The following is a 24433-nucleotide window of genomic DNA, read 5'->3' as shown; positions in this document are numbered from 1 at the left end:
TTGTTTTTAAATCTCTCTTCCCTGTATCTCTCAGCCAGAGAATACAATAGCAATGCTCATTGTTGGCTATTTTCAAAGCTACTTATAAGAGACATGGGTGTCTAACTCAGAGAGTGTAGCAATTAAAAAAGTGTACATTCTCCAGTCAAAAGGATTTCTCTCACTTTGTAAATTAAATGGAATTTTGGAAACCTGTTCATAAGTTAAACCTTTCCCCATTTTATGAGTGGCAAAAGACCCTGCAACAATATGTTGGAATTTCCTTCTTGGAACTGGCTGCTTGTACTCGTGATTTCAAAGTTAGTGTCCAGGTAACTGAGCTTAACCATTTAATGCTTCTTTCTGTATATAAATGATATGTGTTGTTTGGTTGTCTCAAAATGCTATTTTGCAAAATGGATTTTTTTTTTCCTGCTGTATAAATCAGTTTAGTAAAGAAAATGTTATTTTATTTGTTCATTTCTCAATTATAGGATTCCTGCTGTTTGCCAAGTGGTGAGCTAAGTTTTCTTATCTGTTAGCAAGCAGTGCAGTCTCAGACAATAATTTTTATATACTTCTATAAAAGTATATTTACAAAAATATGAATATGGTAAAAGGAAGGATGTTTTCTTTAAGGGCTTAAAAATAAAAATAATCATATAAACACATACCCGAAATAGGAAAAGCAGCATGAAGAGTGTCCTTCCTGTTAACAAACGCTGGGATACATGCTTCCAGTTTCCATGGCAGCAGCACTAAACAGAAAGTTAAGTCACAGAAGTCAGTTTTTATATCAGTGACTTGCTTTCTAAACAGTAGAACTGAGAGGAATCAGTGACAAATAATGACTGGTGTCCTACTTATGAAAACTGTGTTGCAACTTATCAGTTTACTTAAAAAAGAAAGAACACTGTTTGAAAAAAAAAAGATGCAAAATTGGAATCTTATGTTTTCATTTTGAAAATATCTTTCTCCAGGTTCTTGAAAGAAAAATACATTCATTCAAAAGTCTGCTAAACAGCACATAAACAATGTGAATGTTCTTCATGCCACTGATCTGTACACTTAAAAGTGGTGAAAATGACATATTTAAGTTCTGTATATTTTATAACAATTAAAACTGAGGTTAAAGTCACCAGGAAAAGCAACGTAAAAGAAAAAAATTGCTGAACAGACCATGTTTCACTAGGTCTAACATACTTTAGAAATTGCCTTAACATCCCTTCAGAAGGAGAAAACTCTTAAGCTTAAAATATAATGAGAAAACAGAAAATGAGCTTTTGATACCTCAAAAACTAGTGACCCTATAAAGCTAGCCCCATAGATGCTTTCTGAATGCTTACCCTGAGTTCTTAAAAGAAAAGAAGGAGGGAAGGAGGAAACAGAGACAAAACAGGGAGGAAAGATAATGAGGAAAAAGACCATTTACTGACCCTCTTATTTTATTCCCCAGAATGATTCGATACCTCAAGAAGATTTCACTCCTGAAGTGTACAGAGTTTTCCTGAACAACCTTTGTCCTCGACCTGAAATTGATAACATCTTTTCCGAATTGTAAGAGAATACATTTTAACCCATTTGTTCCTGCTTACAGTGGTACTCGGTGGTACTCAGTGTGGCTGTAGCAAAGTGGTAGAGGGAGATGGCAGAAATTCTTTGTACAATGAGTAACAGCAGTGTTTCTGCGTCATTTGTTGGAGACAATCACGCATTCCTGCCTCTGAGGTTCAATCACTGCTTGTAATGAGTGAAATTTGCTGTGACTTATTGCAGGCTGTCATTGTCTTAATATTCTCGGGGGGTCTCTGCATAGTTTGAAGAGTATAGCTAGAACTGAGTGGCATGTAGGCAAGAGTCTTTGCAGAGATAGACTCATGTTGTAAGAAAGAATGCTGAACTGGGAACCTGTCATCATACTTCTCTGCATTGCATCAGTGAAATGAGAATTTCAGATCACTAAAACCACTCCCCAGCTGAAAATTATTTGCTTTTATATCAGAAATTATACAGACATTACTTTTTATAAATGAGTTCTTTTTAAGAAACAAATCAAAACACCAAGGCAAATATTGGGAAGTAGCAATTTAACCTTCTTGCTATAGTGAAATCTACATGCTGACAGACCAATCCAAAATTGATAGGCTAAATAAAGAATTTTTTCATATGGAAATCAAGCACAGTACTTTGCTGAGTTCATTGCCATCAGTTATTGATAGAACATCTGCAACATCTGTACCACTGAACTTGTCTTTGGGTTTTCAACAGGATTGAAATGGAAAGTTTGAATCACACAACGTTGCAGAGTTAGACTCTCGCTGAAGCATAATTTTAATGAAAAGGAAAATGTGCCCAATCATATTGGTTCTTTTTAGTAATGAGTAATAAATATATCTTTAGGTTGATTAAGCAGAATATGAGAAATTGATGACTAAACCAGTTTAGCATCATAATCAAAACAGCAACCCATAACCTATGTTCACTTTAGAGTGCTGCACCTTCACACACAGAACGCATGTTCCCTACTGTGGTTTTCTTTTGTATCTGGTATAGTTCAAGGGCATTGGGATTTGGTGGCAGTCATTGCAAAGTGTTTGCATCCCACAGAGATACAGCGGTTGTGATGGAGCAACACAATGTGTTTAGGGCAGATAGGAATTCCAGTATAGCATGCTCTTGCCAGGTATGGCAGGCGTTTATTTCTACAGCGCTGCTAAATGCAAATACATGCATGAGACTTGACAGAAAAACCTGCTAATTTCCTGGTGTTTAACTGTTTTTAGTGGTGCCAAAAGCAAACCATACCTTACAGTTGATCAGATGATGGATTTTATCAACCTCAAGCAGCGAGATCCCCGGCTAAATGAAATACTTTACCCACCTTTAAAGCAAGAGCAAGTCCAAGTGTTGATTGAGAAGTATGAACCTAACAACAGCCTCGCCAAAAAAGGTCAGTTCACTTTTTCCCACACCAGAATGAGGCTCGAGTTCTAATTGTGAGTGGGCCACTCTTCATAGTCACGGACATCAAGGGTCATTTAGGGTTTTTTTTTTTTAAGTTTGGTATGTGATGTTTATCTGGTGGCTCATTTGGTAAAGAATCTGCCTGCACTACAGGAGACCTGGGTTTGATCCCTGGCTTGGGAAGATCCCCTAGAGAAGGAAATGGCAACCTGCTCCAGTATTCCTGCATGGGAAATCCCATGGACAGAGGAGCCTCGTAGACTACAGTCCATGGACTCACAAAGAGTCAGCCACGACTGAGCGACAAAGCCATCACCATCGCTATGTGATGTTTGTGTTGTTGTTATGTATACATGTGTGTATAACATTATTTTGGGGAATTCCCAGGTGGTGCTCATGGTGAAGAACCCACCTGCCAATGCAGGAGACTTAAGAGATGTGGGTTCGATCCCTGGGCTGGGAAGATCCCCTGGAGGAAGGCATGGCAGCCAACTCCGATATTTTTACCTGGAGAATCCCCTGGATAAAAGAGCCTGGTGGGCAACAGTCCATGGGTTCACAAAGGGTCAGACACAACTGAAGTGACTTAGCGTGCATGCAACATTGTTTTTTAAATGTCCAATGATTTGTTTTGTTTTAAATTTTCCCCATGACTGGATGCATCTTTCTTCAGACAGGAAACTCACTATCTTCAAGATTGCCCTTTTCGTTCTGTTTCTAGTTCTGTGACATGACCCACAGATATTTCTAAATCACTAAAACTGAAGAGAATATTCAATCCATTAGAACCTTATCTTATTCTAGCTTACACTATTGAATTTTTCCACTTGAAAAAATATTTTAAACTTTGTCCTTCTGTGCTTAAAAAAATTAGTGTTTGTAAGGGGAAAAAACTGGTATCAGATAGATGAACTAAATTGCCTGAAAGTTATTGAGATATTTATATCTTTGATTCTGGAGAAAAGATTTGCAAAAATAAGATCATGAAAATTCAGTTTCAAGGAGTTTCTAATTATATTAATATGTGGCATCATTGTCTCTGAACTGGATCATCAGTTCTTCCTTTATCACTAGTGACCAAGTCTCATCTGGATTGAAATTCCTTCACTGAGAAAATTAGTATGTTATTACTGATGTTACTGTAAATTTCCTAGATATTGTCCAACTTGGACAATATTCCATAAGGAGTAAAGAAAATAAAGTGCAATTAAATAATTATTAAGAAGAAATAGATTGCCTGTTAATATACAAGTAATTCATAAGTAACAGTCAGCTCTGGCAAGCTTATGGTCATTAATAAGAATAGTTATCATAAAAGTAAATTAAAAAGTTATTTTAGCGTATTGCATTTTTTCTGAAACTAGTCCTCTAAATGAGAAATGGAAGTATTTATTAATATCAAAGTAATATCTTATCATTAATTCTGTTCTACATGTTATTAGTTGAGAATTTAGAGATGATTTACTTTAGTTTTTAGTTTTATTACTTTACATATTGTCATTCTAGTCTGAGTTTCTTTGTCAGGCACTTTGCCTTTGTTGTAGCGTCATTCTTACCGTTGCTGACATTGAAGGAAACGACTGGCCCAACAGCACATGCTGGTGTTGCCAGGCCAGCCCTCCAGCCTCCTCAGATCTGACGCTCCTTCTTCCCTGATGCCATAGAGTTGGGATTTCTCCCTATCGTTAAACCAGAGACTCCTTGGAAATTTCTCATGGATAGCTTGACAGTTCCCTTCTGAAATCCAAACTTCGCCAAAAATAACTAACAGTGTTTTAACAAGTCCGACAAGACTTCTAAAAACAGCCCATGACACCACGAAAACAAAAAGCTTTTGTGCAGGCACTTCAGAATCTGAACTGTGCCCTTTTGCATCCCCTCACACCACAGTGCTGATGGTCCATACTTCATCTAATGTGTGACACCCCATACATGACTCAGACAAAGTGGAGGATACAAAGGAAAATATTCTGATAGGTTGTTGTAAAACTCTGTCATCCTGGAGACACCAATTTTGATTCTGATGGAAATTAAGATTAGACTCTTGCAGATGCAAAAGTGTTTAGTCCCATTTTACAGCCATACCAGATATAAATTCCATAATCATGCAGACATATATAATTCAGGTATATTTAATACAGCAACTCTGGGGACTTACCTGGTGGTCCAATGGTTAAGACTCCATGCTTCCACTGCAGGGAGTTTGTGTTCAATCTCTGGTCAGGGAATTAAGATCTCACAAAACAAAACCAATAAATAAATAAATAAAATTTAGGGAATAAAATAGCAATTTAATTTATTTTTCTACAACTTTATTTTTTCTACACCTTAATATGGTAATTGATTGTGAAGTCTCCATGTCAGCCTTGATGTGATTTTTTTTTCAAGTAGGAAAGTAAAATTTAATATATTAATAGAAGAGTCATTTGATCTAAATGAAAATTTATGCTTTACAGAGTGATAAGTAAACACACTTGTCTAAAATACAGATGATAAATTATTTTTCATAACCACAGTATTCATTTCTCAATCCCAAAACTTCAATAGGAAGATGAACTTGTAATGTCTCACACCAAGTCATTTTGTTTGCTGCTTTGGCTCTGTTTATATGAACAACAAAGATTAGAGAAGATTGTTTTGTTTTTCTAGCAACTGTTGTAACATTGTCAAAAGGATAACAATTTTGAAATATGTGTTTGTAGTAATCAGAAATAGTTGGATTAGACCTCAATTTTTTAGTAACCAAGACTTTGAGATATTTTTTCCAAATTTTTTCAAAGTTTTATTTGACTTTGCAGTTCATGTTATTTGATGTTTGACTTATAATGTATTTTTAGGAACTCCTTTATATGTCCAACAAAGTACATTTTAATAAAGTATTTATTATATGGCTTCATTGATTGATATGCAAGGAAATTAGCTTTCATTTATTATGTGACTTTCAGAATATACATTATCATTTTGCAAAGGAGAAAACCAAGTCTTTGAGATCAAATGACTTACTTAAGATCTCATACCAAGATACTCTTCAAAAAAGCAGTTTTTAATTTTCAGTCAATGAGCTAATATCTTTTTTAATTAATTTATTTTTTATCGATGGATAATTACTTCACAGAATTTTGCTGTTTTCTGTCAAACATCAGCATGAATCAGCCACAGATATACATATATCTCCTCCCTTTTGAACCTCCCTCCCATCTCCCGCCTCATCCCACCCCTCTAGGTTAATACAGAGCCCCTGTTTGAGTTTCCTGACCCATACAGCAAATTCCCATTGGCTGTATATTTTACATATGGTAATGTAAGTTTCCACTTTAATCAATAAACACCTAAGAGAATAAGTAGTGAAATTTAATATTATATTTTTTCTGTTGTACTTCACATTTTGCCTAGTTCTTCAAATGTGTTCAAGCATTAATTAAAATGACCCCCAAACTCAGTCTCATTAATCTGAAAAAAAAGAGAACACTTCCATATTTGCCTATATTTGATATAAAATGATGGGAATAAGATACATACAGAATATACAAGCATGCATGCTAAGTCGCTTCAGTCGTGTCCAACTCTTTGTGACCCCGTGGACTGCAGCCCATCAGGCTCCTCTGTCCATGGGATTCTCTAGGCAAGAGTATTGGAGGGGGCTGCCATGCCCTCCTCCAGGGGGTTTTTCCCACCCAGCAATCGAACCCACATCTCCTGCGAATCTTGTATCGGCAGGTTGGTTCTTTACCACTAGCACCAACTGAGAAGCCAGAATATACATATGTAATAACAAAAATACACTTATACTCTCTGATATCAAGAAACATATACTAAAGTCAGGTGTAAAACAAATAGGCAACACACAAACTTGACATATGCTAATGTTTAGTATTATGTGCATTTTATATAATTTCAACATAGAAGGTTATTTTCATTTAAGTGAAAAATTTTAAATGTAGCTAAAAGCCTAATGGCTAAGACTGAGCATAGGTAAGCTGACTGATGGCACAGCACCTGGAAGCATGAAATGAAAACCCGGAAGAGCTGACCATCGGCGATGCTCTGTGCTGCTGCCATCAGTGTGTTACCCACATTCCACGCTGGAGTTCCGGTCTCTGTGGATATGCACTGGTTATAAATAATTGGAAGGTTTCTGTGCTGTTTAAGGCCGAACATTCATGTGTTTGGGTTGCACAGGGTTGGAATCTTGCTGCAGAAGCTACTGTTCTCAAGGGAGTTAGATTTATTTCTACAATTTAAAATTACACACTAAAAAATTCATGTGACCCCAAGTCAGCAAATGTTTCTTCCTTCCCTGTTGCTTGCACTTGAGGCCTAACTATGCTTAACATAGGGCTACACAGTGACCCTGCCTCTACTGAACGGTCATGAATGTAAGTTTGAAGACTAATGTTTCTTAAACTGTTAATTTTTTTATCACTTAAATTCTTTAGAAGGAAGGCAGTGAGTAAAATTCATATGAAAAATGAAATATTTGTATTGGTACCTTAGGTAACAGACTACAGACCTCTAGATTCAGCAGTTATGTCTGTGAAAGAAGACCAAATACTGTTTAAGCTGCCAAACCAAAAGAAAACAGTTTAATTTGTTCATACTTTTATTCTTCTGTGAAAACCAGTTGTTCGTAAGTATTTGTTAAGCAATTGAATTAATATAGTAGATTATAATATTAGCAAATGTTTCAAGGTAATTTTCTTTTTTAACATGTTCTTTCCCTTAAATTTTTACCAGGTGTGGCATATGAAAGCTTCCCTGCTTTGTTGCAATTAAATTATTAATATACTGTGAGTTAATACTTTAATAGGTGAACTCAAAATGAATAATAGCAGAGCTATTTTGTTTTAAACCAAGCAAATAGAAGTTCAGATATAGAAAGCATTTTTGTTCCAAATCCACCTACACTTAGAAAAAACCTCATTGTATTTTCAATATCATTTTAAGAAACTCCTCGAAGTGAACTATATTGTGTCATTATTATCAGCAGCAAGAAGCACTCAGAGTGTGCTAGATTGGGCACTGGGTTTGGGAGTCTTGTTGACTGCAGTATTAGGTGGAACTCCTTTAGTTGAAAAATGACAAACTTAACTGAAACTGAAGCACAGAAAGAAATTGATGCATATAAACATATATGCTTATAATTGGTGCATAAAGGCAAAAAGCAAGTGTGTTAAAGACTTGCAGCATAACTATATCCAGGGACTCAAATAATGTCCTCAAGACCCGTCTTTCATCTCCCAGTGACGTTCTCTGTACTGACTGTAATTCTTGGGCAGACTCCCCTGGCAAGATAGCCACCAGCAGCTCCAGGCCTGCCAGTCTCAGTAAGCAGAAACTCCTCTTACTCATAGTTCCATCAAAATCCCAGAAACCAGAGCATGGCTTAGCAGCCACCCAGGACCACTCCTGAACTAGGACCCCTGTGGCCTGGAGGATGGAGTATACCAATTGGACAAACACTGGTCACATGACTCCCTCCAGAGCCAGTAAAGAGTCAGATACCTAAACTACTTGGACTGAGAGTGGGAGAGAGGTGGTTCCCTGAAATTCAGCCTGGGTGTGCCACCTGGAGAAAAGACTAGTCACCAGGCAGATAAAACAGCTGGTCCCACTAAAACTGGTCAGAAATCAACAACTTATCATCATGTTTATCCAACTATTATGATACCTTAAGAAGCCATTAAAACCTTTGACCATTTCCACCCCCTAGTTTGCTCATCTTTGAAAATATTCTGAGAGATTTACTGGAAGAATTAAATAAGTTGCTAATGATAAGAAGGTTGCATATCTTAACTGTTGCCCATTGAACTCTTGTTGGTCTGAACTAATGAAAAATAAGAATTAGTATTAATGCCAAATAATTTCAATCCATTTATGGGTCTGAAAGTGAGATTCAGTGCACTGGGCAAGACTTTCCAGAATGCTGCTGTGTCTTGGCTAACAGGCTTATTTAACTTACTGCAATTAATAATAAATTAGACTCATTTGATGATGAAACCTGAAAAAATATGGCAAGTCGTTTCTGTGCAGAAATGTTCATTTCTGACTCAATAAATATTTTATCTATATTTTTATTAAAGTTGAATTATAATTATATTTCAAAGTATAAGGATTTATACTGGAATCTTACTATTTACTTTATCACTTAATTTTCCTGCTAGAATCTTAAAAATCATTATTTTCTCAGCACCATTTCTCTTTACTAGGTAGAAGTTATCAAAATGATGATTATTTTTATAAATGTGTATTATTTATCCTCAAGAAGTGAAACATGCCATAATTTTAAAAAGAAGCTGGTGTTGTGTTATGGTTAAGCCAGTTAAGTGACTTTGACTTGTCTTGTTGAACTTCAGGTTCCTCATCTGTAAAATGGGATGATACCAACACTAGTAAACATCAGTGCTTATCCCATATCCCTTGGCATTCACGGTTCTAATTTAGTCCACAGCATCTTCTGCAACTTTCCAGGTCTTTCTCTCAGCCCAACTACAGCCAGCCTCCAAGTGTCCAGGACTTCATGTCCCCAGGAGTAAATTTCCCTTGGGAAGTAGTACCTCCCTTCCTTGCCCACTGTGTGGGACAGTTGAATAAGTATTCTCCGTATCCTCCAAAGCTCTCAAGTAGGTTTGAAACCCATTTACCAACAACTGTAACCTACTTTATAACATTCCCTTTATTAGCTGCCTTTTCTTCCCTTCTCGTTTCTCCACTCCCCTGTTAGTTCCTAGGTTATCTTCCACTATTGCACTCAAATCCTTATCTCAAAGCCTACTTTTAGAAGAACCTAAACTAAGGCAAACACTTTTCTCCAAGTGGCCTTAACAGAATCTAAAGTGAAAGATGAGTAAGGTCAGTGTAGCTGAACACTGAGAAGAAAAAAAAATAAATAAAGGGCTGTGCTCATGGCTCATCCTTTCTCACCTGTCCCTAAGATCTTAGCTGTTATCACTCCTGAAGTCCTGGCTGGAAGCCTCAAAATTACAGGATCTCTTGTCTACAAGCAACTTATCCTTTTAGCCCCATCTCACAGGTGGTAGAAGAGGCAGCTAAGGAAGGAACAATGTTGAGAGTAGAACTGTATTTTCTGTGTCCCAGTGCAGAGTTCTCTGCACTACCCTGGACTCCACGTGGAGCCCTCTGTTAGGACTTGCTCAGAAAAGGCAGTGTCATCTATTTAGAAGTTAGCAATTTGCATCCATAGCAGTAGTTTTCTACTACTGCTGTTTTCTACTACTGCAGACCGCCGTTGACACAGCATACTTTTATTTGTGTCCGTTTCTTCTAATAAGGGCTCACTCATTGGTCAATGTGTAAAAATGCCTTTAGGTTTTTCCAACCAGTAGAAGCACTATTTGGTTGAATTGGGGACCATGCATCGCTGCTGAAGACAGCTGCCCTACTCCCGTTTCCTCTTCTGCTCCATACCTTCCTTGGAAGGCACTTCTGCCAAACCCCAGGAGATTCAAGATGCTCAGTTTAAAACCATTCATCTGGAGGAGATATTGACTGGCCTAATGATCTGTCTCCCCATTAAGGTGGCATTCACTTAAATATTTTTATATGGAAGATCTGTGCAGCAATACAAGATATAAAAGAGCAGAAATCAATGAACAGAGTCAACTCAAATAAGATAGTTTTTCTTCCCAAAAGACAAAGACAGATAAAAGCTGTGTGACAAAGCCAGTTCTTTTCATGCCTTAATTAAGTTCCTATGCTGAGAAAGCTGCTGAAAAGCCACTCTAGTATTTTACTGATTATGATCCCCTTTAAATCCCACCTATTGACTTTCTAGCCTCTGTGGAAGGTCATAGAAGAATGACGTTAGCTTCTGTGAGTATTCCAAGCTCCTCTTAACTCTGTGTTTCATCTGTTCATAGACTTCTCTGAAATATTTGAGATTGGCAGAAATGAAAAAAAAATGTTTTTTTCTAGAGAGCCATTATGAGTCCATTGTTTGTTAGTTCACTTGGTAACTTCCTTGGATTTCCTTTTCTGATTGCATTTCCTCTTTTCCCAGGAGGCAGGAAGTGGGCTTGAGGAAGGCAAATGCCTGGTCCAGGAGTCCTGGTCTTTTTCTCTCAGTAACCTCAGTGTCTGCTAAGAATCACAACTCTAGCCAGAAAGCCACAACTGGGTTCATTCACAGCTGAAATGGCCTCTGTTCAGAAAACAACCAGTCTGGTTGTTTATATGATAAAAGACAAAAACAAATGCAAGTTTTAAAAGGTGGGGAAGGGAATTGGTAGTGTATTCCACCCCAGTCTGCCAAGTCTTTTTAAAAACCTCTTTCCCTCATCAGATTATGCCTTCCCAAGATATGTTGCCATTGCGTGTGAGAACTACTGGGACAAAGCAGATAATGGCTGTTTTCCTCTAGATCTCTAGAGCTCCCATCACAAAAAAGCATTAGCAGTCAGTATTACACCTTTTCCCTTCTCAGCAGGGGTAGAGATGGAGGCCAATGACTCAGTTAGAAGAAACAGCTTAGCAGTCGCACTGTGCTGTAGAGAGGCCTTGAAGCCACAGGCACTTGGCCCCAAAGTGTGCCAGAGCTGAGTTTGGCTAATAGTTGATTTTATACCAGATAAGTGGGAAGGAAATTGGATGCAAAGGGAATCAGCTCCATGGGAAATATATGATGACCACAAGGAAGCCAGATGAAGTGAGCTGTGTGCTGTCTACCCTAATGCTTCACAAAAAAGCTGAAATATATGCCATGGCAAAGGGTGAATTAATGTCAGAAAGCTGAGACTGACCAATAATTTCATTCATTCATTGTAGAGATGGTAGGAGGCCTGTCTCTCTGAACCAGTGCCATCTGTAGGACTCCAGTTACAGAAGCAAAAGTACCTGCAGAGTAGGGATAGCACAATTTTAAGAAGACAAATGAGGATGTTTGTAAAAAATCAAACTCCTCACCTAACACTCTACCTTAAATGTAGAAAAGGACCCTAAAATGCTTCTTATTCATGTTGCTACTTCTCTTTGTTTAGATTCTTCCAGAAGCTGACTCTGGGAAAAGAATCGAATGAGTTTATTTGAGATGTGATCCCAGATAGCACAATTAGAGTAATATAGGAAGTGAGAATGAAGAGAGTAGGCAGCCATTAATATTGCATCATCATCTCAGTCCTGGGCAAAACCAATGTCCATCTTAACCAAGGAACATGACGTCCTGCTGGAGGATCTAGAACATTTTGGTTTCCTTTGTGTTATTGTCAGTGGGCTTCCCTGGTGCCTCAGATGGTAAAGAATTTCCCTGCAACGCAGGAGACCCAGGCTCGACCCCTGAGTCAGGAAGATCCCCTGGAGAAGGGAACAGCTACCCACTCCAGTATTCTTGCCTGAAGAATCCCGTGGATGGAGGAGCATGGCAGGCTACAGTCCATGGGGTTGCAAAGAGTGGGACATGGCTGAGATTCATTGTGAAGAGTCTCCTCTGATAGAGCAATGTGACAGTGCACTAATAAAATGTGATAGACTACCCTCTGTGTACCTCTAGCTTTAAATGATCAATCAGCCCTTACATAAATTTAGTGAAAAAAAAACACTGCAAACCCATCTTTAAGAATGTGGAGTTTTAATCTGGATTTTGTTCTTATCTAATCATGTCAACTTAAAAGAACTATCTAATCTCACTCAGTCAAAGTTTATCTGTCCTGTTAAATAATAAAATGCTGTCTTACCTACCAAGTAGAACAGTGAGATGAAAAGAAATTGCAGATGTGAGAATACTTTGAAAAAGGGAAAGTGCTAATTCAAAGTGAGGTGTTATTTATTATTAAGAACTTTCATACAAACCACATTAATAAGTTCAGCTGAATGCAAGTAGAACTACATACAGGGGCACAGAAGCCATGACAGCTGGGTCATGAGGTTGATCTGCAGAACGCATATCCATTTAATGGATATTATCATTGGTATCTTGGGCTTGTATTTTTATATAGTTATGGTTATAGAGAGAAGGAAATAACAACCTGCTCCAGTATTCTTGCCTGGAGAATCCCAGGGACGGGGGAGCCTGGTGGGCTACAGTCCATTGGGTCAGAAGAGTCGGACATGACTGAGTGACTAAAGAGAGAGAGAGAGCAGTTTTTGCCATCAAGATAGATTAAGAATGCATGACATTTTCCAACCTAAGATAAAATAATAATGTGTGAGGACATTTATAGAGTATAGTAACTCCAGGATTGAAAAGAAATGGGTAAAATAGACAAAGAAGCCAGCAAAGTTCACGTACTACACAAAAACACAGCTAGTTGGCAAACAGAAAAGTTTGTGCCTGAGAAAAGATAATTAAAAAGAGAGCATTTAATAGATTATTTCTGAAATCAGGCAAATAGATTTTGGTGAGCCCTGGGATATTGAACCATCTGCACTTACTTTCTCCTAGCTGGTCTAGCAGAACACACATCACAGTCACAGCGCTGAGAACCAATATGAGCCAAGGAAATAACTTCTGAGGGCTCTGCTTGGAAATGGTTTTAGGAGGTACTAAAGCTGTTGGACCAGTAACTTTCCAACATAGAACTAACACCCAAAAAAAGATGTCCTTTTCATTATAGCGGACTGGAATGCAAAGGTAGGAAATCAAGAAACACCTGGAGTAACAGGCAAATTTAGCCTTGGAATGCAGAATGAAGCAGGGCAAAGACTAATAGAGTTTTGCCAAGAAAATGCACTGGTCATAGCAAACATCCTCTTCCAACAACACAAGAGAAGACTCTACACATGGACATCACCAGATGGTCAATACCGAAATCAGATTGATTATATTCTTTGCAGCCAAAGATGGAGAAGCTCTATACAGTCAACAAAAACAAGACCGGGAGCTGACTGTGGCTCAGATCATGAACTCCTTATTGCCAAATTCAGACTTAAATTGAAGAAAGTAGGGAAAACCACTAGCCCATTCAGGTATGACCTAAATCAAATCCCTTATGATTATACAGTGGAAGTGAGAAATAGATTTAAGGGCCTAGATCTGATAGATAGAGTGCCTGATGAATTATGGAATGAGGTTCGTGACACTGTACAGGAGACAGGGATCAACACCATCCCCATGGGAAAGAAATGCAAAAAAGTAAAATGGCTGTCTGGGGAGGCCTTACAAATAGCTGTGAAAAGAAGAGAGGCTAAAAGCAAAGGAGAAAAGGAAAGATATAAGCATCTGAATGCAGAGTTCCAAAGAATAGCAAGAAGAGATAAGAAAGCCTTCTTCAGCAATCAATGCAAAGAAATAGAGGAAAAGAACAGAATGGGAAAGACTAGAGATCTCTTCAAGAAAATTAGAGATACCGAGGGAACATTTCATGCAAAGATGGGCTCGATAAAGGACAGAAATGGTATGGACCTAACAGAAGCAGAAGATATTAAGAAGAGGTGGCAAGAATACATGGAAGAACTGTACAAAAAAGATCTTCATGACCAAGATAATCATGATGACATGATCACTCATATAGAGCCAGACATCTTGGAAAGTGAAGTCATGTGGGCGTTAGAAAGCATCACTACGAACAAAGCGAGTGGAGGTGATGGCATTCCAGTTGAGCTGTTTCAAATCCTGAAAGATGATGCTGTGAAAGTGCTGCACTCAATATGCCAGCAAATTTGGAAAACTCAGCAGTGGCCACAGGACTGGAAAAGGTCAGTTTTCATTCCAATTCCAAAGAAAAGCAATGCCAAAGAATGTTCAAACTACCACACAATTGCACTCATCTCACATGCTAGTAAAGTAATGCTCAAAATTCTCCAAGCCAGGCTTCAGCAATACATGAACAGTGAACTTCCTGATGTTCAAGCTGGTTTTAGAAAAGGCAGAGGTAATGCCAACATCCGCTGGATCATGGAAAAAGCAAGAGAGTTCCAGAAAAACATTTCTGCTTTATTGATTATGCCAAAGCCTTTGACTGTGTGGATCACAATAAACTGTGGAAAATTCTGAAAGAGACGGGAATACCAGACCACCCGACCTGCCTCTTGAGAAATCTGTATGCAGGTCAGGAAGCAACAGTTAGAACTGGACATGGAACAACAGGCTGGTTCCAAATAGGAAAAGGAGTACGTCAAGGCTCTATATTGTCACCCTGCTTATTCAACTTATATTCAGAGTATATCATAAGAAATGCTGGACTGGAAGAAGCACAAGCTGGAATCAAGATTGCTGGGAGAAATATCAATAACCTCAGATATGCAGATGACACCACCCTTATGGCAGAAAGTGAAGAGGAGCTAAAAAACCTCTTGGTGAAAGTGAAAGAAGAGAGTGAAAAAGTTGGCTTAAAGCTCAACATTCAGAAAACGAAGATCATGGCATCTGGTCCCATCACTTCATGCGAAATAGATGGGGAAACAGTAGAAACAGTGTCAGATTTTATTTTGGGGGGCTCCAAAATCACTGCAGATGGTGACTGCAGCCATGAAATTAAAAGACGCTTACTCCTTGGAAGAAAAGTTGAGACCAACCTAGATAGTATATTCAAAAGCAGAGACATTACTTTGCCGACTAAAGTCCATCTAGTCAAGGCTATGGTTTTTCCTGTCATCATGTATGGATGTGAGAGTTGGACTGTGAAGAAGGCTGAGCACCGAAGAATTGATGGTTTTGAACTGTGGTGTTGGAGAAGACTCTTGAGAGTCCCTTGGACTGCAAGGAGATCCAACCAGTCCATTCTGGAGGAGATGAACCCTGGGATTTCTTTGGAAGGAATGATGCTAAAGCTGAAACTCCAGTACTTCGGACACCTCATGCGAAGAGTTGACTCACTGGAAAGACTCTGATTCTGGGAGGGATTGGGGGCAGGAGGAGAAGGGGATGACAGAGGATGAGATGGCTGGATGGCATCACTGACTCGATGGACGTGAGTCTGAGTGAACTCTGGGAGATGGTGATGGACAGGGAGTCTTGTTGTGCTTGATTCATGGGGTCACAAAGAGTCGGACACGACTGAGTGACTGAACTGAAATGAACTGGCATCATTACAGTAAGAGCAGAGGTTGAATGATGATGAATGGATTTTCAACTGCCTAATCCCAGTGACATCCAAACATGTGAGTGTCAGATCCTGCCCAATTGGCATTTGACTCAAAAAGTGAGGCTGGTGGCCACGCTAGCTGGCAGACATATTGTCCAGTTTGCCCAGCTCAACTGTGTGATAATGCTGTGAGGATTCTTAGGCCATCTGTCTTCCAAAGCATAATTTGTAGAGATTTCTCTGTGCTTCCAGCCTTGAAAGATAATATTTACATGCATTTGGCTATTCCTTTTAAAAGGTTACCTGCATATTTTTTTTTCAAAACCCACAAAGGAATATCACAGCCTCTGTTTAGCACTTCTGCTGTCCTTACCTTGGTACAACATGTTTTTGTTGTGTTTTTTCTTTCTAAGAGTTAGACTCATGAGTGGAAGAATAAAAATGCTAGCGGGTGCCTCTAAATTACTTGCAGAGAATAGAATGTAAATTAAGTCTGGAAAAGAATTTTAGACCTTGATAGACAAAACCAAATCAAAGAGCTAATCCTTCCTTATGCCTCTGCCAGATGGGTCATTTGTCCTGCCTGAGCCCAGCTTCTTTTAACAGAAAGATTAAAGTCACACGTTTTGGAGAGATAAGTAAATCATGGGAAAAAAATGCTTCCTTGGTCACATTTGGAGCTATTTTTAGGACTAATCTGTGGTGCCCAGATTGAAGCCAACTGCTACAGAGGCAGGGTTCTCTCCTTTTCATCATCCTTGTTTCTCATCCAGGCCAGTGCTGGGAAAGTTATGGAGATTAAACATCGTCAGTCACACTCACTACCATCTGCCTTTCTGTTACCTTGGCACTGCCTCCAGCACTCACATTGAGTACCCCTGTGACCTTAGACAAGTTGCTAAGCTCTCGAAGCCTCAGTTTGCTCAGCTGAAAATGGGAATTAAAAAGTACCTTTCTTATAGGATTTCTGTGTCTGGCACATGATCACTGCCCGGGTAATGCTAGCCCTTCCTGTTGGGATGATGATGATGGTGATGATTTATTGATGCCTTTTTCCAATACTAGAGTATGTGCTCTACAGCAGGATAGCATAGTAGTTAATGGCATAGAACACAAAACCTGGCTTTGCATTCAAATCCCATTTTATTCACTTGTAAGCCATGTGACCTTGAGCAAGCTACTTGCCTGGAGTTTCTCATTCATAAAATAAGCATAAAAACAGTACCCACTTCATAGAGTTACTGTGAGGATGGAATGAATATTTGCTTATAGTAAACAGTATATGGGCTTCCCTGGTAGCTCAGACTGTAAAGAATCTACTGGAAATGCAGGAGACCTGGGTTCAGTCCCTGGGTCAGGAAAATCCCCTGGAGAAGGGAATGGCAATCCACTCCAGTATTCTTGCCTGGAGAATTCCATGGACAGAGGAGCCTAGCAAGCTACAAATCCATGGGATCACAAAGAGCTGGACATGACTAAGTAACTAAGCACACAAACAGTATATAAAGATTTGTTAAGTAATATACAGGAGATAGACTAAATTCAGTAAACGCTTCCAAAGCTGGTTCTCTTTTTCTTTACCATCTTGCTTGCACATACATAGTATATTTCCTCTCAAGTCAGAATACATTCTTTTTTTTTTTAGCGTTTTTAATTTATTTTTTTAACATAGACAGCCATATCGTCTTTTTTTTAGCCCTTCACAGCATTATCATTGTTTTTCACTTTAGCACTGTGCCACTGTTCCCTTATGTCTGCTTTCAGGATGAACTCAGCAGAAGTCCCATGTTGCTACCTTGATGCTATGATGAGGTCATTTCCAAGGTAACCATCCCAGTAAAACACATACACTGAACAGGAAAGAGCCTGACCGGGAACTTTCAAAACAGGGCACCTTAGTAATGAATCATGAATTCTGTTTAGAGATTAGCTTAGAACCATCCCCTGCTGTCCTTTTCCCTCCTGGTCAGAGAACCCATGTAAAGTATCATGAGTGAGTCTGGTGCTACAGACTTGCCATCAGCCTCCTCATCAGTTCAAGGAGGACAATCAGCTTTTATTATCTAACATCACTGAAAGTCACTTTTATAAGCTTCTGGGTAGAAGACAACGGCCTATAGATTTTTTCAAATAAACTTCTTACTTGTGAATTTCAAAAGAAATTGTAGCAATCCTGATCAGAGATGTTAGCCGGATAAAGTATTAATAGAGCAGGTAACTTATATCAGTGTCAGGCAGGACAATCAACTCTTTTATTGTTAGAAGATTGACTCACTCTTTTGTGGATAATTTTAGTCCCCTGCTTCTATTTTCATGGTTTTAGACATTTAATGCTGACTGATTAGTGCTTCCCTCAGGGGCTAGGCAGAGGGAAAGAATAAAGATAAAACTTTCCCTGTGGTCCAATTGTTAAGACTCCATACTTCCAGTACAGGGGGTGCAGGTTCAATCTCTGCTCTGTGAACTAGGTCACCACCTTGCCAAAGGGCCAAAAAATAAAATACAACTCTTCTGCTTTTCCAGCTGTTGGGGAATATGAGGGCTTGGAAATTTCTGGAGCATCTCTGGGGAAAGGAGCCATCAGCTTCTCTCTTCAGGACTTGGGATGTCCCCTAGACTTGGGGACAAGGAACCCAATAGAGTATCATGAATTAAAGAAAACCAAGGAGGTTCATCATGAACCCCTGGCTAGGTAAAGCAGGTCTGTGACAGAAAGCCTTCAATTTTTCTCATTTTATTTCCTTTTGCCTAAAAATAGTAGGATTAAAGAACAAAGCATATGAAATCTAACTTTTTAAACTTAATTATCAAAAATTTGCAGTCTGGTGTAGTAGAAAAATCATGAAACATCAGGATAAATAGAATGGTCCAGACATATTCATATAACTAAATTCTCTCTTAAAACTACATGAAAATTGCATTTAAAGAGATATTTTAAGGCATAATTGAGCAAGGGTGGAAATAATAATAGGATGAGAGACAATAACCTCATAATTTTGGCAGCAACATATAGGTTTCTAGCTATATCATATCTGAGAAAACTGATCATAGGTTACTGTGTGAGACTTTGGGGACCAACCTAAGTTATTCTGTGAAAACCTTAAAAGTCTCAGAAATTGATCATGTTAACTTCCTCTGAATTGAGTTTAGAGCCACAGTCTAAAATAAGGAGTATCTGTTGAAAGCTATTTAAGGAATAATCAGAACTCCCTGAAATTGCCTGAAAAATTCCGTGGACAGAGGAACCTGGCAGGCTACGGTCCATGGAGCCTCAAAGAGTCAAATAAAACTGAGCGACAAAGCATGTTCATGTGCACGCACGCACACACACACACACACACACACACACACACATACACACATAGAATTCCCATCCAGAAGGAAACTAAAGGTTCACTTATTGGAGACAAGAAAACAGAGGGTCTGGGGAAGAACCCCAGGTGAAAGCAGAGCTACCTATCATTTGAAAGCAAAGCAATATAAGGATCATAAACATACTGGCTACCTCTTCCCACATTTGGCTCTGGAAGGCTGGCCTCCAGGGCTTTATTCTCCCTGCAAGTAATTAAACAGATTTCTCAGGACTTGATCAGCTCAAGGTATTGACATTGTGGGTTATTCCAAAGAGACAAAGACTGATGATCCCTCTACAATAATGCCTTATTAGCTCTCATACTTTTAAGATTCACTTTCAGATATATTGATGATTTAAAAATTCCAATTAACTTATTAGTCCACCAATTTGAAATATGAATAGACAATTAAAAATGACTAGATATATAAGGAAAACTTCCTTAAAAAGTAGAAATAAGTAGGAATAAAACTACCTTGGGGAAAACAATGAATATGTAGTGAGACGAAAACTCCAAATATACATATATCATTAATATCCTTAGAATGATAATAGACTATATTAAGCCTTTGGGAAAAAATGCTATTTTTAAAGGAAATGTCAGAGAACGTAAACTGACTTTTGGATATTAAATAGAGGGTAACAGAAACAAAACATTCAAAGAAGAATTGGAAATAAAGTTGTGGAAAGCTCCTAGAGAGTAAAGCAAGGAAGTAAAAAGAAAACTTGGAGGGATATGTATAAAAATGTAAAATTTGATCAAATATTCCAGAAGAGAGAGATCAGAAATAAGTACAGAGATAATTTATAAAAATGTTCCAAATAGGGAAATAGCTTTCCAACTCCAAAGGCTCCAAGAATATCCAGCACAGGGGATAAACCGATAACAAAGCACATCAATGTGAATTTTAAGAAACTGGGACTGAATAAGATATTTGAAATTTCCAAAGAGACAAAATAAACAAATAAGAAAACAGGAAAGTGAAAATGAAGTCACTCATCATGTCCTACTCTTTGCCGCCCCATGGACTATAGTCCACCAGGCTCCTCCATCCATGGGATTCTCCAGGCCAGAATACTGGAGTGGGTTGCCATTTCCTTCTCCAGGGAATCTTCCCGACCCAGGGATCGAACCCAAGTATCCCGCATTGCAGGCAAACATTTTAACCTCTGAGCCACCAGGGAAGCCCCAAGAAAACAGGTCATATATGTTTTCAGGATGATTGATCAATAAGTCTTTAAATCTCTTAATAGCCATATTAGAAGTTAAAAGACAATGAAGCAAATTTTCTGTCAAAAATCTAAAAGAAAATTTTCTCCAACCTACAATATTATACCCAACTAAACCATCAGTAAAGGATGCAAAAGTCATGAAGCGATTTTTAAGGCATCCAAGGCTCAAAAAATTTAAAAGCCAGGAACCCTGTCTCAGGAATCTACTGACAAATGTGCTCACACTAAAATGAAAAGACTAACTATGAAGGAGGAAGACATAGTCTAGAAAAAATGAAAGAGATTCAACAAAGAATAGAAGTGGGAAAAAAGTGAAAATGAAACTGGGAGAACACTTACTGTGTTTGAACAAATTGCAAAGAGGTTTAGATAACTGTGTCTTCTTGATGTAGAGCCTTAAGCTGAAATATCTTTTCTTAGATGCCTGGAACAGGAAGTCAAGCTTGAAAGTTCTGTGGGAAGTAGGTTTCTAGAAGTTAATAGATAATGAGTGTCAGGACTTGAGAAAATAAGAAAACAAGTCCAGAAAGCTCTTTAGATTGTTCCATTATGTTCTCCAGAGCTCCCTTATCAGGACACAGATCTTCCTATTCTTAATTGTTCCCAAGGTCCACAGGATGCTTCCAGGTTTAAAGAAGGCAATTGAATAGCTTGTTCCCCAGTATATATTTAAAGGCCTTGGCATGCACTTACAAACATGAAATGCATCCAGCTGAATGTCTTAGATTTACTGTAAGATATGTATGCAGGTCAGGAAGCAACAGTTAGAACTGGACATGGAACAACGGACTGGTTCCAAATAGGAAAAGGAGTACGTCAAGGCTGTATATTGTCACCCTGCTTATTTAACTTATATGCAGAGGACATCATGAGAAATGCTGGATTGGAAGAAACACAAGCTGGAATCAAGATTGCTGGGAGAAATATCAATAACCTCAGATATGCAGATGACACCACCCTTATGGCAGAAAGTGAAGAGGAGCTAAAAGGCCTCTTGATGAAAGTCAAAGAGGAGAGTGAAAAAGTTGGCTTAAAGCTCAACATTCAGAAAACGAAGATCATGGCATCCGGTCCCATCACTTCATGCGAAATAGATGGGGAAACACTGGAAACAGTGTCAGACTTTATTTTGGGGGGCTCCAAAATCACTGCAGATGGTGATTGCAGCCATGAAATTAAAAGACGCTTACTCCTTGGAAGAAAAGTTATGACCAACCTAGATAGTATATTGAAAAGCAGAGACATTACTTTGCCGACTAAGGTCTGTCTAGTCAAGGCTATGGTTTTTCCTGTGGTCATGTATGGATGTGAGAGTTGGACTGTGAAGAAGGCTGAGAGCTGAAGAATTGATGCTTTTGAACTGTGGTGTTAGAGAAGACTCTTGAGAGTCCCTTGGACTGCAAGGAGATCCAACCAGTCCATTCTGGAGGAGATGAACCCTGGGATTTCTTTGGAAGGAATGATGCTAAAGCTGAAACTCCAGTACTTTGGCCACCTCATGGGAAGAGTTGACTCATTGGAAAAGACTCTGATTCTGGGAGGGATAGGGGGCAGGAGGAGAAGGGGACGACAGAGGATGAGATGGCTGGATGGCATCACGGACTCAATGGACGTGAGTCTGAGTGAACTCTGGGAGATGGTGATGGACAGGGAGGCCTGGTGTGCTGCGATTCATGGGGTTGCAAAGAGTCGGACACCACTGAGCGACTGAACTGAACTGAACTGATAGAAGCTTCTCTGGTGGTCCAGTGGGTAATAATCTGCCTCCAGTGCAGAGGACATGGGTTCAATCCCTGATCCAGAAACTAGGATCCCACGTACCATGGCTCAACTGAGTTCATGTGCCACAACTATTGAGCTAGCACTTTAGAGTCTGCAAGTCACAACTACAGAGCCCACACACTACACCTACGGAAGCCCATGCCCTAGAGCCTGCTCTCTACAACGAGAAGCCACTCACATAAAAAAAAGCCCTGCAGCTAGAGAATAGCAGTGCTTGCTGAAACTAGAGAAAGCCCTAGAGCAGCAACAAGGAGCCTGTGCACCACAACAAAGGCCCAGCAGAGCCAAAAAAAAAAACAACACTTTTTTTAATTAAAACAAAATTAAAGCATCTCTGGAAGGTCTCCTTTTGTCACAACATAATTTCAAATTTCCATCTTCCTGACATGTCAGGAAGACACCAGTGGACATCAGTCACTATCTACAAGGGGACAGAGAGAGGTCAAAGGAGGCAGAGGTCCAGTTCCTGGCCATGGATTTTGACATTCCAAAGCTACCTGACATTTGCCAGTTTCTTTGAAGTAGAGATATTGCTGAGAAATGACAGGTTGTACAAATGGCCATTAGGGACCATCATTTTGTCATTCCACTTTCATATCCCTTTATAAGATGGTTCCTCCCCATTGAAATCATATCTTTTCACTTTTGATAACCAGCCTTTTTTGTCAATATACATGAGAACTTCTTTTGAACCAAAAAGCTTTGTAGAGCATTGTTTCTACATTCTGTGAGAGACATATTTTTCCTACTTTGTTCTAAGAAGTTCAAATAATGTATATGCTTATAAGGATCTTCAGGTGCCATTATAAGAATATGTCCACTTGGAAGCATATCAATCTTTTATTAAGAAAATATGTAAAGGGCTTTATTTTTAGCCTTTGCCAGCTGGCATTATCCTTCTGAACTTCTTTTCCTGTTGATTTTATTCCAGAAAATCATCACATTGCTTTTAATTTTGGTTTGATGTTTCATAATCTCATTCTAACACATGACATTTTATCTGGTAATTATCCCTAATATATTTAACCACTTGAATTCATAGAATTTTAGAACTGAAAGAAACATACGAGCCCATCTAATTTTCTCTCCTGTAGTTGAAGAGTTTGTCACTGATCAGTTACCGCTGGCAGGAAAGGAAGCCACATGTCTTGTACTGTTACTAATTTTGACAAATTTGTTTAGAAAAACACTGTTTTCCCCATCTTAATTCACAAGGCTTTTCTTTTGTCTGCATGCCTCAGTGGACCTGAAAGAAAAAATCGTAAGCAGCTTTGCAAAAACAGTAAGACACTGGTGGAAAAGTACTGGTGCATTTAAGTCAACAGCAACAGCAATATTCCAGCTGTTGGTTACATGAAATGAAAGAATATCCTCTAAGGGTGTGTTTTCTTCTGAAAGCCTTTACTAGTCAGAACTTTATTTTTAGGCGAATTCATTATGCCAAACACATCTACATTTTTGCAAATGAACTTTTGACCCCTTTAGCTGATGCCTTGTAACTTACAAACCTCCAACTCCCTATCTTTACTTTTTCATTGGCTTTTCTTGATTTCAACATATCCCTGTCTAATTATTTGACACATTAAAAGTCTTGCATATTTGCTCCCTTAGTTAGCAAGACAAAGCTTTCGGGTTGAAAAGTTACTCCCAGGTGTCTGCCTACTTGCAGTCTGCAATCATATTCTGAACTGTCCTCCAAACTCACATGTCCTTATTCAGTGAAGGCAAATTCCTTCACTGTGGCTGTTGCTGCTGCTGCTAAGTCACTTCAGTCGTGTCCAACTCTGTGCAACCTCATTGATGGCAGCCCACCAGGCTCCCCCATCCCTGGAATTCTCCAGGCAAGAACACTGGAGTGGGTTGCCATTTCCTTCACCAATGCATGAAAGTGAAAGTGAAGCCACTCAGTCATGTCCGACTCTTAGCGACCCCATGGACTGCAGCCTACCAGGCTCCTCCATCCATGGGATTTTCCAGGCAAGAGTACTGGAGTGGGGTGCCATTGCCTTCTCTGAATTCCTTCACTGGGGATTTTTAAATTATTTGATATAATTAATTGTAAATAATCCTTACAAATACTGACTCACTTAACTCTGTTTTTTACTGATGTCAATCTATACTAAAAATTAGGTTAAAATCTTCAATTTCC

At 38.9% G+C, this 24433-nt stretch overlaps 1 protein-coding gene across 2 annotated transcripts in view; it reads left to right on the top strand.

Annotated features, from left to right (window-relative positions):
• PLCB1 (phospholipase C beta 1) overlaps positions 1 to 24433 on the top strand; it is an 858386-nt gene that overhangs the window by 598076 nt on the left and 235877 nt on the right. For both annotated transcript variants that reach the window (XM_040248321.1, XM_040248322.1), the window contains exons 8-9: positions 1436 to 1536; positions 2763 to 2929. In XM_040248321.1, the coding sequence (XP_040104255.1) occupies positions 1436 to 1536; positions 2763 to 2929 (268 nt within the window). The remainder of the gene's footprint in view (positions 1 to 1435; positions 1537 to 2762; positions 2930 to 24433) is intronic.

This window comes from Oryx dammah, unplaced genomic scaffold (assembly GCF_014754425.2).
Source record: "Oryx dammah isolate SB20612 unplaced genomic scaffold, SCBI_Odam_1.1 HiC_scaffold_10, whole genome shotgun sequence".
Taxonomy (NCBI): domain Eukaryota; kingdom Metazoa; phylum Chordata; class Mammalia; order Artiodactyla; family Bovidae; genus Oryx; species Oryx dammah.
Note: the sequence above shows the minus strand (reverse complement) of the source record. Positions and strands in the feature narration are given on the sequence as shown.